The sequence below is a fragment of the Monopterus albus genome, unplaced genomic scaffold (assembly GCF_001952655.1).
Source record: "Monopterus albus unplaced genomic scaffold, M_albus_1.0 scaffold16.1, whole genome shotgun sequence".
NCBI classification, from domain to species: domain Eukaryota; kingdom Metazoa; phylum Chordata; class Actinopteri; order Synbranchiformes; family Synbranchidae; genus Monopterus; species Monopterus albus.
This window is the reverse complement of record NW_018127896.1, coordinates 5,301,680-5,316,533: the sequence shown is the minus strand read 5'-3', so window position 1 is coordinate 5,316,533 and position 14,854 is coordinate 5,301,680. Positions and strand designations below refer to the sequence as shown.

Below are 14,854 nucleotides of genomic sequence, written 5' to 3'. Positions count from 1 at the left end.
TGATCCCATCTAACACACACACACAGAGAGAACAATGTATATATTTTTGAAGAGCAATTTAAAGAAAGGAAGTAAATGATGCCTTTATCACTTTTTCATTGTGGTATTAAGCATTGCTATGTTCACATAGCACTTCCATTACATACAGAAATTTAATAAAATATAACAGCAGCACACACTCAGCTCAGTTCACATCCATATATGTTGGCACTCGGATCAAGGTCTAACAAACAAATGACTCATGAAAATGTTTTGCAAAGATGACCACTGTTTTGATACCTCTCAGCTGAATAATAGTAGAGTAGGGTTCACCCAGAGCAACAGATTGAATGGGCGGCCAATGTTGAAAGCCTTTTACTTTTCCATACAGGCTGCCTGCCAATCAGCGAGTAATCGTGGTCACTTTGTTTTCTGTAGGGGACACTGGGTTCCGTTTGTCACCTCTGTCATGGGTGAAGCCTCCTGGAGTCTCTGAGACAGGAGATTACAAGGTTTGTGGTATCAGGTTCCTGTACCATACTGTAAACAGCAGACTATAACTTTGAGCTGGGTGATATATGTAAACCTTTATCAGAGTATGTCATCTTATTTTCTGATATCAATATCTAGTAATATAAAACATTTTATGGATAATCTGTAGAGTAACCATTTAAAGGGTGAAATAACCAGACAGTTAAAATTAAATGTCACAAATCAAAGTGAACTGTCACACTAAAAATCATATACAACATCCAACAACACCAGAAAGAAGACCTGCTCATTAAACTGCAACATTTGCCACAATGGTCTAATACCATAATACACAGTATATTCAAGGGAGAGCTGCCATGACCCAACCAGCATTATTTCCCAAATCACTGCACTGAATTTACAACTGTACTGGTGACCGTGGGCATGATCATCAAAACATATATTAAGCCTGCAATCCAGAGATTAATTGCAACTTGATAATGAAAATCAACTCACCACCGGTTAAGATATGAAAAGTCCCAAGAATCATCTACCACTGAATCATACAATACAAATAATGATTCTACAAGTTAAAAAAGTGGTGCTATTCTGATTCTAAACATATAAAATGGTTCACCTTGTTTGTCCACAGAACTTGATATCCAATAAATTTTGTTCCACTTCATGATTGTGTCCCACTTGTTGTTGATTCTTCACAAAAAATTACAGTTTTATATCTTTATGTTTGAAGCCTGAAATGTGGCAAAAGTTCGCAAAGTTAAAGGGGGCCGAATACTTTCGCAAGGCACTGTACACAATATATTCAAGGGAGAGCTGCCATGACCCAGCCAGCATTATTTCCCAAATCACTGCACTGAATTTACAACTGTACTGGTGACCGTGGGCATGATCATCAAAACATATATTAAGCCTGCAATCCAGAGATTAATTGCAACTTGATAATGAAAATCAACTCACCACCGGTTAAGATATGAAAAGTCCCAAGAATCATCTACCACTGAATCATACAATACAAATAATGATTCTACAAGTTAAAAAAGTGGTGCTATTCTGATTCTAAACATATAAAATGGTTCACCTTGTTTGTCCACAGAACTTGCTTTATTCTATAATACAGTAGTTCTAGATAATAAGATGATAAAAAGAAATTCTGAACAAAATTATTTTTTTGTTTGAGATACTACTGCGTTTTACCCCTTCAGCCCTCTAGAAAAAGAAGCTTTATTTTATTGTCATTGTGACACGTACAACAAAATTTTGTTTGGAGCCGAGGGCCCTGGGCCGCTGCGTGCATACATTCCGTCATCACAGGCAACTTGGAGGGGTTCAGTGTCTTGCCTAAGGACACTTCAACATGTGGACTATATAGGCACCGAGGTTCAAACCCATAACCTTCCGGTTGGGAGATGACTGCTCTGCACACCACACCACTGTCACCCCTCTCTATAACATTATTCAAATGTAACAATCTGAAAAGAGGAGAAAACTACTTGGCTGTAGCAACCTATGACCTCTGATAAGGGTCAGGATTAGACTTTGTTTATTTTATAGGTGTTCACAAATGAAAGATGGTCTGGCACCCAATCTAAGCTAAAACAATGAAAATACTTTTAACTGAAGCCAGAAAATGATAGAAAATTTGGTATTCACCCTTGGTTGTCGTGATTCTTCTTTCAACAGGCGAGGCAACGTGCCTTGACATATTTCAATTTACCTGACATACTTGTCAATTTATGGCATGATGGCTGCAACAAAAAGAAATAGCTCGAAATCAGATCGATGCCTAGAGACCATTATGGAAAATGGAACAAGGAATGGTGAAAGGGGCATCTCATCTTCATGAGAATTGGATTTTCAGAAGAAGATGTAACCGAGAATACATCTGCTGTGAATGTTGTCCACAGCTTCTAAAACTCAGATTTCACAACAGCCAGTAAGACTCTACAGTAATATCAAGCTGAAGTACATTTATATTTCCACACATGCACATAGCCACACACATACAGAAACACACAAGCTGGATCATCTCTCAGTATTTGTTTCCCTCTGAGTCTTACTAATGTTATTTGCCATGGTTGAGGTGGCGCTCTCTCAACTTCCTCTCCAACATTCACTCTCACAAATCCTCATCAATTGCTCCAATCACTCTGAACACAGAGCCAATATTCCACAGCAAGGCAACCCTTATTTCCCACCACATTAATGAACTCTTTCATTTGAGAGCCTTTGATGGTTTATATCAATAGCAAAGCTAAGGCTAATAGGCCTTACTGACAGCTCCTTGAAAATTAGGTATCAATCAAGATGGGGCAGGAAAAAGCTTGTGATGCCTTCAGATCATTCTATCTATCAGAGAAAGCACTTTGAACTCAATGGGTTAAAGTGCTAATTTGCAAAACTTGTCATTTGTTTCAGATGGGTGGGGTTTGGTTTGCAATTAGGAAGATAAGATTAAATGTCAATTATTATGGGCAAAACAATAGCTAATCATTTTCTATGGCTGACATTGACATTTCAGGAAATAAGTATCTCATTGTACTGGAGATCCAATAGCCAATCCATGCAAATATTAAAATAAAGTATTTAGCCTATGTGGAAATTCAGCCAGTGTATGTTAAGAAACAACTTCAATAGTGCATTAACATGCCCTTTAAACCTATACTTAATTCAGAGAGCAGAGGAGGAATTCAATGTTGAAAAGTTGACCAGAATTTAAAAAGTGTCAGTGCTGAATGACATGCTGTAGCTAATTTAAAAAATAAATATAAACAAACACAAACTGCAAACTCTCAACTACAAAATCTGACCCTTCACTGTGGCACTGCAAATTGTGGTCAGTTACGTCCCCATTCCTTTAATTATCCTTGATATGTATCTCGAACTTGATCAGAGTCCACCTGTGTCAAACTGAATTAACTGGACATAGTTTAGGAAGGCACACGTCTGTGTATACTATAGGGTTCCACTGCATGTCAAGGCAAAAGCAAAGTTGTGATGTCCAGTGAACTCTGTAGACCTTGGTGATCAAACTGTTAGATCAAAGCAAAGGTATAAAACCATTTGTAAAGCTTTGAGTGTTCCCGGGAGCACAGTGGCCTCAATCATTGTAAAGAAAGAAATCTGAAATGGCCAGGACTCTTCTTAAAGTTGGCCATCTGGCCAAACTGAGTAAATGGTAAGTTAGGCCTCAGTCAAGGAGGTGGCGAAAAACACTACGGTCCCTCTAAAAGAACTACAGAGGTTCTCTGCAGAGAGGGGAGAACCTGCTGGAGGGACGACCATGTCGGCAGCTCTTCATCAATCAGGTCTTAAAGGTAAAAGGGCTTGATGAAAGCTACTTTGAGTCAAAGGCAGATGACAGCCTACTTGGTGTTTGCCATACTCCATTTAAAGGACTTAGATCATCAGGACATTTATTCTGATTCTCCTTGGGCAGAACTCCAGACCTTATGTCTGACTAATACATCCCTGAAGCAGGGTGGTGGCAGCATCATGCTATGAAGAGTAGAGTAGATGCTTCTTGGCATCAGGGACAGGGAGACTGGTCAGAATTGAGGGTAGGATGAGTGCAGCAAATACAACAAGGTTCTCAAAGAAAACCTGCTCCAGAGTGCACACAACCTGAGACTGGGGAGACAGTTCACCTTTCAGCATGACAGCGATGCAAAGCATACTGCCAAGACAAGGCAAGGCTGTCCTTGAGTGATGCAGCCAAAGCCCAGACTTAAGCCCCACAGATGTTTTGTGGGGAGGCCTGAACACAATGGTTCACCAACACTGACCACTCAATCTGACAGAGGATTTTAGGATCTGCCCAGAGGAATGGGATAAACTGTCCAAATCCAGGTGTGCAAAGCCTCTGGAGACTTACCCATGAAGACTCAAATCTGTAACTGCTGCCAAATAAAAAAAAAATCTGAAAATATCTTTTCACTTTGTCGTGGGTTACTGAGTGTAGATTAGTGAGGAAACTGGCAATTTGAGCTACCTAAAATTAAATCTACAGTACAATACAAAGTGTACAAAAAGTGAAGGGGCCTGAATACTTTGTGAAGCCACTGTAATCTGTCTAAATCAATTTCTGTGTGAGAGCACTTGACTCAGCTCAATATGTAGCTGCAGGGCTTCCGTTAAGTGGCCAGCCACTGCTGCTTACCAATTAATTCATGTACTGCTGGTTGTTCCTTTGGCAAATATTAACCCCAGATGTTGGAGCTGAATAAAGATGGCATTAAAATAAAATCATGAACCAAGATATCACCTAAATCACAAAGTGTCAAGAAGAAATCAGAGCAGAAAGATTTAGCGCAAAGCATGATGCAAGTAGAATTTGAAGCAGTTGAAATGGGGAGCAAATGTTACATCCAACACAATTGGAAAATCACATGTGATGAATGACGTAATTTGAGAATAAGGCTTATGCTCCCTGTAAACCTTGGCTTTAGGGGTTATGTTTTGTGTGGCAGATTTACAAGAAGACAAGAAAAACTCTACAGGACTTGCTGATTGATAAGATTATGAAATGGCTACAGTACCTTCTGAAATTCTCATCTGTTGTAGCAGAAAAAGGTAGGGAAATGATTTTTTTAAGCATCCGTTTTAACTTTACATCATTATCACTTCCTGATTGACAAACGTGCTTAACTGGCAAAGCTGTGTCTGGTCAGAGCCAGAGTGGAGCTCCAACATCCATATGGACAATCATAAGTCATCATCCATCCAAGCAGGGAAAGGAAGCAGGGGAGACGAGAGGAAATTCTAGCAAATACTGAGGAGGAGCACACAGAGCTGACTCACCAAATAGTCAACAGAAAAAATATGAGATAACTAAGACCGGGTCCATCTCACGTCCCTCCCTCCTCTTACACACACGCGCGCGCATTGGGGGTGCACGCAGAGAGCGATGTGTACATGTGCATAAATTCGCATACACCCAACCACACACGCACACAGTCACGCACTTCAACAGGGCACACTGCTGACGCACCGGAGCGAGATGCAAATGGTCACAGTGTTACACAATTAACGTCGAGAACAAAATGATGCGTAAAAGTAACAGCTCGTATCATTACTGTAATGGCTCTACTTGGATAATTAGGCTTAAACACAGAATCCATTGGACTTCAGCAGTGCACTTCCACTGCAGCCGTGAACAGTTCCGCTGAGGAGGCTCCGTCCTCAACTAAAGCAAAAAGCGCGACTGGGCTTCATGTCTAACTGAGTGGAAACATGTTCGTTCTAAATGCGCATTTAAGTGCTGCATATTAGGAAATCGTGGATCCGTTTGTTAAAGCGCGTCGTTATGTGTGTGATGCAGTTTTGTGTATATGATATGTCCGCGTCATCCCAGTTAATCGTGCGAGCCGAAAAAATCCGTTTCAACACGTCCACAGACAAACACTATAAGCAATTAATCAACCTTGGAAACGTAAAGATGAAAAAATTAACTGCACTTACCCACAAGCGGTTTCCAAATGATAGCGTACACTCTGCTGTCAGTTCTGATAGCCCCACACCATCACTGTGTATCAGAATCTTTTCTGGTCTACAGAGTAAAGCAGTAACGTTTAAAAGCAAGGAATCCCAGCTGTGATAGAGTCCACTACTCCAAAAATGCAGAGTCTGCTCCAAAAACACATACTGCCAGCCTTGACTGACGCGACTCCGATTACAAAAACACCTGCAGCCAGTCACTTTCAAACAGCAGGAAAGAACACAACGAAGAAAACCATGACAGTGATTAGGGAATGATCGAAACAATCAGTGAAGGGCAATATCACAGAAGGCAATTAGTCGGATTATCCAGGTGCTCTGCTGCACAGCCATACAACTCCGCCAGGTGAGCGCTGTTTTAAGCAGGACCACAACAGCGCAAATTTCCCAAGTGCTATGAAGAAAAAGACACATCGGATGCCGTGTCTCTCACTCACTCCCCCCTCCCTCGGAGTGCCGCTGTATCAAGGCGAGGTGCGTCAAGCGCGCATAAGTTAACCAAGTTAGCACAGGACATGATGGGATTTGCCATCAGTGTTTAAATCAAAAAAGTAGCGTGTGCAACAGTGTTCATAATGTTCGTGATATGGTTTGATTTGAAATATGCAATGAAGTTATAGCCTGAAAACTGCAGCATCAACATAACTGTGACATAACACAGTTGTAACAACTGCAGTACATTGGTGTAGGTGAATTTTCTTGCCAAATCCCACTTCTCACAGTTTACATTTTAACTGATTCCTTATCTACTCTTTGGTATTTGGAGCTATTCTCAATACAGAAATGTAGGGCCACCTTCCGCCTGTGGGCTTTTATTTTGAAAAAAAAACAAACAGAGGCATTGTTTCCTTATTCTGTCCGACTTGACAGTGGTAGCAGTGTGGATGCCCTCTGTCAGACCTGCGTTCCTCTGGAGTCTTCATCGTGTAGCCCCCTAGCCCTGCGCGATCCTTCCCAACTAGCACACATGACGAAACTCATTCTCATCATGCCCCTATTCAGAGAAATCAATTCGCAATGTGGGAATTATATCTATTAGTTAACAGAACGCTGAATAGAGTGCAAAGACCAACAGGCAATGCAGTGTAGCTTCAGTTTGAGGACAGACCCACCGCCTCCCAATGGAAATAACAGGTCTGAAACGCACTGTAAAATATTCTTCTTAGCCCCTTCTAAGGGTTCAGCCCCTGGAGTTCCTTGTTATTACTGCATCAAAGAAGCAAAATTTATGACAGCAGGCTAAAATTTAAATGAGCATCTGTAAAAGGTCACATAGGTCATGCTGGTATATGCTGTAGGTGTATATTATTTATTTTGATGAATATAAAATGGAATTTGTTATGAAAAAAGTATTACTATACCACCTCAGATATACTGTATAATAAATGAACTTAATAATGTGTAATCAAATAATTCATAATGACAACATATATAATTACATGGACACCCCTTTCCCATTATACACTTGTCACATTACCCCTTCTTCCTGTATCAAAATGTGTTGTAGAAAATTAAGACCAGTATTGAGGAATATTCTGAAAGTACTAAAAGAACGCAACCAACCAGACCCCTTTCAGAAAATGGACCCAGTGCTATGGTCCATTACCAATATTTATGAGTAACAAAGGATGTACAGGTGAGATACAAAAACCTGACTCACTAAAGATGACGATTGGACAGTAAAGCTGCCTTGCTTTCATTCTGAACTACAAAGGTGTGATACAGATTAAGGGGGCGGCTGTGGCTCAGAAGGTAGGTAGAGCGGGTCGTTTCCTAACCGGAGGATTAGCGGTTCGATTCCCGGCTTGTCCAGTCAACATGTCGAAGTGTCCTTGAGCAAGACACTAAACCCCCAGTTGCTCCCGGTGATGTCACCAGTGTGTGAATGCATGAGTGCTTGGGAGTGCGAATGGGTGAATGGCTAAATAATGTGTGAAAGCGCTTTGAGTGTGCTGTAAAAGCATAGAAAGGTGCTATACAAGTTTAAGACCATTTACCATTAAGGACTTATAGGTAAACGAGCCTCCCTGGTGGCCAGCAAGGCTGTAAGAAAGGGGCTTGTTTGATTTCCCCCTCACTGGGCTACCCCTGTCAAGACTTTAGCCTCTGGCATGGCATTTGTGTGAGGTGAATTTCGATGAGAGGAGGGCTTTGAGAAGAAAAACCACCCTCCTTGAACTGAAAATGTGCACTTGTGAGCTTTCTTTCTCATATACAGACCCTGACGTGAATAGAGGTTCCTTAATGAGCGAAGAAGTGGACAAACACTGCATTGATTCCGCCTTCTATCTGCGGTTGTCGTCCGCAAATGGCCTCAACTCAATTGACAACGCTCAACGCTTAGTGTGAAACTTTGAGGACAAATGTCTAGTGAGGGCTGATTGTTTGCTACATTTGTCCTGCTGGTATGAGGATCTGGGTGACGGCCTGGAAGAGCAGTGTTACAATAAATATATTGATGTGATGTAGCGTTCAATATTTATGATCTTATGTTTTATACATCTGTGCTATACAATAAAAAAATCTTTTAACTTTATTATACATTTTGAATTATATAATAATGCTCCTGTATAGAATAAGGTTTTTTAACATGACTCTCAAAACCAAATTTTGTACTTTAACTTGAAATCAAAGCTACGTATTTTCTAACACTCCTACACCCTGATAAATGAGGAAAGCTTTTCCACTTGACAAGTCTATGAAGCTTCACATTGTTCCCAGGAAAAATAACAGATCTACTGATGTAGTTGTGTAAAACATGTCATGTTCTTACAAAAGAATTAACTACATGAAGGTGAAATTTAGTTCATGAAACTTAAAAAAAAGTAAACAAAAACTGTCAAGCTTTGGAACATTCACTTGAACCACTGAGGTTAGGCTTGTTTTCTATGAACGGAGATGTAGCATTTTGGAATGAAACTCTTCACAACGTTATGGTAAAAACACTGTCTGCTCGACTTCCACTTTCAGTACAAGCTGTTGGGGAAAAAAACAATACAAAAGCATCTGCTGCTGCAACAACAACAATCAGAATCCCAGTCAGATCTTGAAGTAAAAAAGGTTACAAGGGCAAACTGCAGCTGGTACTTATGTAAATATGTTGTGTGTGATTGTGCTCTCCCTGTACATATGTACTGTATATACACATAATATAAATTGTAAGTACAGTGATCACAGATTAAAAAGTATTGTATAAAAATTCAAACAATACCTAAACATTTCTATTCTATGTGACTTTTCAAGAATTATTTCTAATGTAATAACTTTCTTTTCAGTTAAATGAAATGAAAATCCAAACTGCAAGGCCACAACCATATGTCCCTGCTTCCTCAGCTGCACATCTCAACCTCTTTTGGACTGGGAGTAATAATCAGACATCACTTTGTGAGATGGACTGTTTTCAGAGAAGGCTACAGATTTAATTGGGGTAATGAGGTCACTGGAGGAAGCCTCAAAGCTCTTCTCCAATTACTGCCTTCCAAACACAAAGTACCAACCAGGACTGAACAGAAAACATTTCAACCTGACAAAGTTATTACAGTGTATCAGACAGATTAACAAAGCATGACCCTTCTTATTAAACCAATAATGCACGTTTTAATTTGTTCCCGAGCTTGAAAAAATGACAACACAAAATTGTGAACAAAAAAGGGGGCTATTTTGAAGTGCATGCTTTAGTTACAGATGAGGAGCTGAACTTGCCCAGTTTATATTGTGGCAAACATGTATTAGGGGAATAAGAGCCCAACAACAGGAGGACATAACCTCTCCTGCTGAGATGTGCCTGCACTTTTTGAGGCTGATGTCATCACACTGTGGATGCATAACTCACCCCATCTCCAATTCAGTTCAGGCCCTCGGAGAAGATTTAATGTGATACAAGTTGGAATGTGATAAACACAGAATCCACAGTGCTCCTGCTGAGGTCTAAATGCATTTTGGGCACTTGTGCAGAGCAGGAGCATCAATTTTCTGTCCTAAAATTTTAAAAGGGATGTTTTTAACTAGATCAAGATGTGATAATTTTGTAGACATAATGCTGACTAACAATAATGTAAAAACATTTTTAAGACCACTAACTATAAGTGATTCTCATCAGTCAGAGTTCTTGGATGCAACAGCAATCTAGAGTATTCACATCACAGTTTGTTGCTCAGTTTGAAGAAATATTGGCGAGCACAATGCATTGAGTCTCTGTGTCACGTCTTCTTCAGCATGTGAGGGAAAGCAACACATTGGGTGTTGCAAAGTCACAATGGACCCCTGCTGCACCCAACAAAGAGGGACTAGACAATTTGTGCATGATGGGCATTGATTTTGCTGACTGTAGAAATTTCTGTGTCATGTCAGCAGTGGTGGTCCATTTGTTTTATGCTACATGGTACATTTGACTAGGAAGTGAGCCATTCATATGAACAGTTTTGGTTTTGTTCAGGCTTTTGAGGAGCTTTCTGACCATCAGAAAGACCATGATGGTTTGGGGTTTGTCTCTGTTATGCTGAGCCATGTTAGCAAACACCATCAAAATACTGACAGAGACGCATATTCATTGGTGTACAATAATATCCCACCTGGGCCTCTTTTTCCTCTCTAACAGCACTCTCTCCAGCCTTATGTAAGTAAGAAAAAGTCACTGAACTGACGACTTGCTTTCCTAAAATAAATAGTTGCACACTCTGGCAGAGGTATGCCTGGCTGCAGATATTTTTATAGCCCTTCTGGCCTACATCTGACAGCACAAGTGGTAATTCTTGTCAGGGAGCCGCTATTTACTCTAAATGCATTTTTCCTCTAAAGTGCGTCTAAATGGCCTCATCTCACATGCCCAAACTAAACAGAAGACGAAAATGTGGGGTAAAATTCACATGATTGCAGCAAATAATCACACTAAATACCTGAGAATGTAAAGCTTTGTCCTCTTTCAAGTAAACTTCTGAGATCATATGAAGGAGAAATAATACAGTCTGTATAAAAACACAAAAGCAATTTTACTGGTATAAAGTAATCGATGGCAATAGGCATTATTCATGCACGCAAAGTTGAGCACAATAAAATGTGCCAATAACAGCTTTTGTGCATGCATTCTGCATTTCTTCATAGTTTCTTCATGAATATTGGAAAATGATGGGTATCATCATTTTCCCAAGCAGTGTTAATTCCATTAACAAAAATTTTTCCCTGGATGGAAATGAAACTAAATAAAAAGTAGCATTTGATAACGAGGACTATGACAAGATGTTTTACATTTGTCATAAATGAATAAAAAGTAAAGGCTAATGTGAAAGAGGGACAAATGGACATGAAGTTAACGACCTGCCACATCTGTGGAATGACAAACGGTGCTTATCAGTTGCTCCACCAGCCAAAATATCACTTGTTAGCCGCTTGATGTACGTCACTTCCATCTTACATTCAGTAACGTTCCATCTCTGGTATTAGCACGTCTTGGAAGAAACTGGTTTATGAATCATATTCATCTACAGTTCAAAGAATTGGGCACAAAATCCGCTGGGGCACACTAGGAAAACTGCAGGACACCATGTGAAACAACAGGATAATTTCACATTCCTTTCTTCGGATATCTTTTGTGTTGCTATCAGTCAGTTCCAGGATTAATATGGGCAGTCAACCCTAAATCATCTCCAAATGTTTGCTGCAGAGATCTCACCGTTTTAATGTTATCCACACTGAAACCATTTCTAGAAATGAGAGCAAATAAGTCTTTTGCATCATGGTTCAAACAGAGGAAAACAAACTGTACTGTCGGCAGAGCCCCACTGGGCCCCCACCCACTACCCATACCCCACCCACCTGAAGCACAGTCTCTGCATGATGACATAAAAGATAAAAGTATGTTGAGAGAAAGCTGCTGTGCTTAACTGGGAAATGATGAAAGTATGGTCTTTGACTGTGAGTGTTTGAAGCGCTCTACAGTTTTTTACTTTCTCTAGAAACATACAAGCTGTAAAAGGGTAGACCAGAAGGTGCAAGGAGGGTGAGTGACCTGTTAACCTTAGAAAAGGCTTTAAAGACGGTGCCATATTTGGTAAATTAGGGCCACTGTAAAAAAAAAAAAAAAAAAAAAAAAAAGAAATTGAAAAATTTGTTCATGCAAAGAAGTTAAATATACAATGTATTTTGATGATGTAGCTCAAGAAGAAGATTAGGCCCTACATACATACCCACCCGGGAGGGAGACATGTGGAGATATGTGCTTAACATCTTTATTCCAGGAATTCGTGCAGCTTGATGAAATGTTTAATTCTGCACACATGTAGCCAGGAGTGAAGCTCAGACTTCTGGGCCCTCTGAAAATGCAGTTCCTCAAAAATAGCTTATTTATATATGAGACACGATACAAAGTTACAATATTTCCTAATAAAAAATCATTTATAAAGTTACAAATTACAAATTATAAATCATTATATCATTATAAATTAGAATTTTTTTTCCAGTTCTGTTATTTATTGTATCATCATATCATCATTAGAAGCTTACTATTTATTTGAGAGTATAATTATGTGAAATCAAATCACTATGATAGGGGACAGATTTTTCCATGTTATTGATTATTTTGCTATCACAAGTTCACCTTGTAAAAGTAGTATTGTTTCTTTTGTAATGTCAAAAACCATAAAACGATCTAATGATCAGAGAAATTCAGGTTTTCTGACATGCCTGTTTACTGCAGTTTCCTAGCTAAGGTTAATTCAGTGTAATACAAATTAAATACCCTTGAGATACAGAAAGTCACATGATATTGGGAATATCTTATTTTTACTCAAAGAAAGACTGAATCTTTCCTTTTTTTGTCCACTGGAGCTCACCTCATTTCTAGAAAATTCTTAAAACAAATACAAGAAAAGAACAATTAAGACTGCATGATGCTAAATAAACTAGATAAAGGGCATCACATTATTGCTTCTGCTATATGGGTCATAAGTTTCAGAGCCTGTTTATTCTGGCATTTACGTGTTCAATGGAATGTGAATGTACCAGATCCGATCTATCTACAGTGTCTGGCATGTTTTCCTAAAATGTTGTTTAGAGAGTAATTGAATAATATGAATAATAAGTAATTCCCGGTGAGCACTGTTTGGCTTTGTAGTGGTAACCAGGCGATTAAGGCCTTGCACTTTGATCAAGACCAAGATATTCAGTATGCTGAACCAAAAAAGGCCCCCTGCCTTCATATGGATATCACGCTTCACTTAATTAATGGAAAGAGACCCAGGTGGTCCATGTGTGCTTGATGTCAAACTTTAGATCATATTTGAAATGGGCACCTCAAGATAAAACAAGAAATATTCTTTAATACTGACAAGGAAGGAATGAGCTACAAGTCGAATGCTGAATGCAGAAAATTTGGGGGCACTAAAGATGGGCAATCTCTATTTATCTAGAGATATTGCTTAGGATTTAAAAGTTGTAAAATGATGTCATGGGGTAGGACTAGATAAGTCTGACTTCTTCCTACTCCGTTCAAGCATGTACTAGGTATAAGTAAATTGATAATGGATTATTATTGTTGGATATGTGTGAAATTATATGTGTTGACATATCAACTGTTTTACATGCTTGAATGAACAAATCAAATCAAATCAAATCAAATCAAATCAAAATGTTCCGAGTGACAAACAAAAGTCTTGTTGGTACAGGAAAAGAATAATAATAAATGACCATTCAAGTGCTGTTCTCTAAAATGCATCATGCCACCCACACAGCTGGCACAAGAGCTTGATCTTACCACGTCGTTTGCTACTGTACAGTGGGACTCAGCGTGGGGAGTGGCATGCACTCATCCAAGTATGTGAGGTATAGCATGATCCAATTTAAGATATTATGCAAGGCATATATCACCCCAGTGAGATTGTCAGAGATGAGTAAGAGCCACTGTTTGTGCTGGCTTAAGTGCATGGAGTTTGGTACATTACTCCATCTATTTTGGGAATGCCTTGCTGTGAAATGATTCTGCTCTTAGAAACTGTTAGAAAATTTTTGTCCCACTGTGACTCTTCAGAGCCAAAATCCTCACAATGCTGTATAGAAATCCAGAAGGAGGAAAGGTACGTTTATTTAGTCCAAAGACATTTGATTGCAAGACTATCTGGACTGATAAATAAAGAGAGCACAGCCAGCCTACTGAAACAGCTTGATAATGGACTTACTACTGAGATTGTTTGGCTTTAATTTTTTTTGATTTACCAATTAGCCTGTATGCTGATCTATGTCATGACTGCAACTCCCCAGTCTAACAAAGTAATAAAATAAAGCCCACTTAAGCAGACCATCAGTGATGGGGCAGTTAATATTTGGAAGCATCTTATTAGTTCATACAATCTAGTCAGTTTGGCTGAGTTCAGAGTTAAAATCCTTACATTTTATTTCTTGGTTAATTTAGTGGCACCCATGGTTACTGGTGGTAACAGCAAACACTCTCTCAGCAGCTAGAAATACAGCAGAAGGGCAGCTGGTGTGTCTGTTTACAGCCTGGACAGACTGCAATCTGATTCCATGCTTCTTAGGATACAAGTAGTTTTCACATATGCCAGCAGGGAACAGTGAAGTTGGTTATGTAGAGCCTGTCTCCTTAAACTATGGCAACTCACTGAGGCTGCTCCTTGTTACTCCCTGTGATATTTAAAGCAGATCAGCTGAGGGGAAATTTGAGTAAGAAAAAAGCCCAACGCTATTGTTGTAGCCACATCTTCAATTAGCAGACTTGTCAATGCTAACATTCCCCATGACCGCTTCACAATAAAAGTCACCCCACAATTCGCTAACTTGTGAATGCTTTGACTGTACAGTAGTGTACGAGAATGAACACTGGGGTTCCAGTATGTCAATGAGATAAGATACTATAGATGAGATGTTAATGCCATATATATAT

General features: G+C 39.4%; 1 protein-coding gene across 11 annotated transcripts in view; it reads right to left on the bottom strand.

Annotated features, from left to right (window-relative positions):
* LOC109955793 (interleukin-1 receptor accessory protein-like 1) overlaps positions 1-14,854 on the bottom strand; it is a 263,673-nt gene that overhangs the window by 214,600 nt on the left and 34,219 nt on the right. The window contains exon 1 of one of the 11 annotated variants that reach the window (XM_020592282.1): positions 5,929-6,390. The exons of 9 other annotated variants lie outside the window; for them this stretch is intronic. Coding sequence is in view for 1 of the 2 variants with exons in the window: in XM_020592279.1 (XP_020447935.1) it covers positions 5,007-5,022 (16 nt within the window). In the remaining variant the exon portion in view is untranslated. Of the gene's footprint in view, positions 1-5,006; positions 5,053-5,928; positions 6,391-14,854 lie in introns of those variants that run through there. One more of the 11 variants, XM_020592279.1, reaches the window with a different exon arrangement.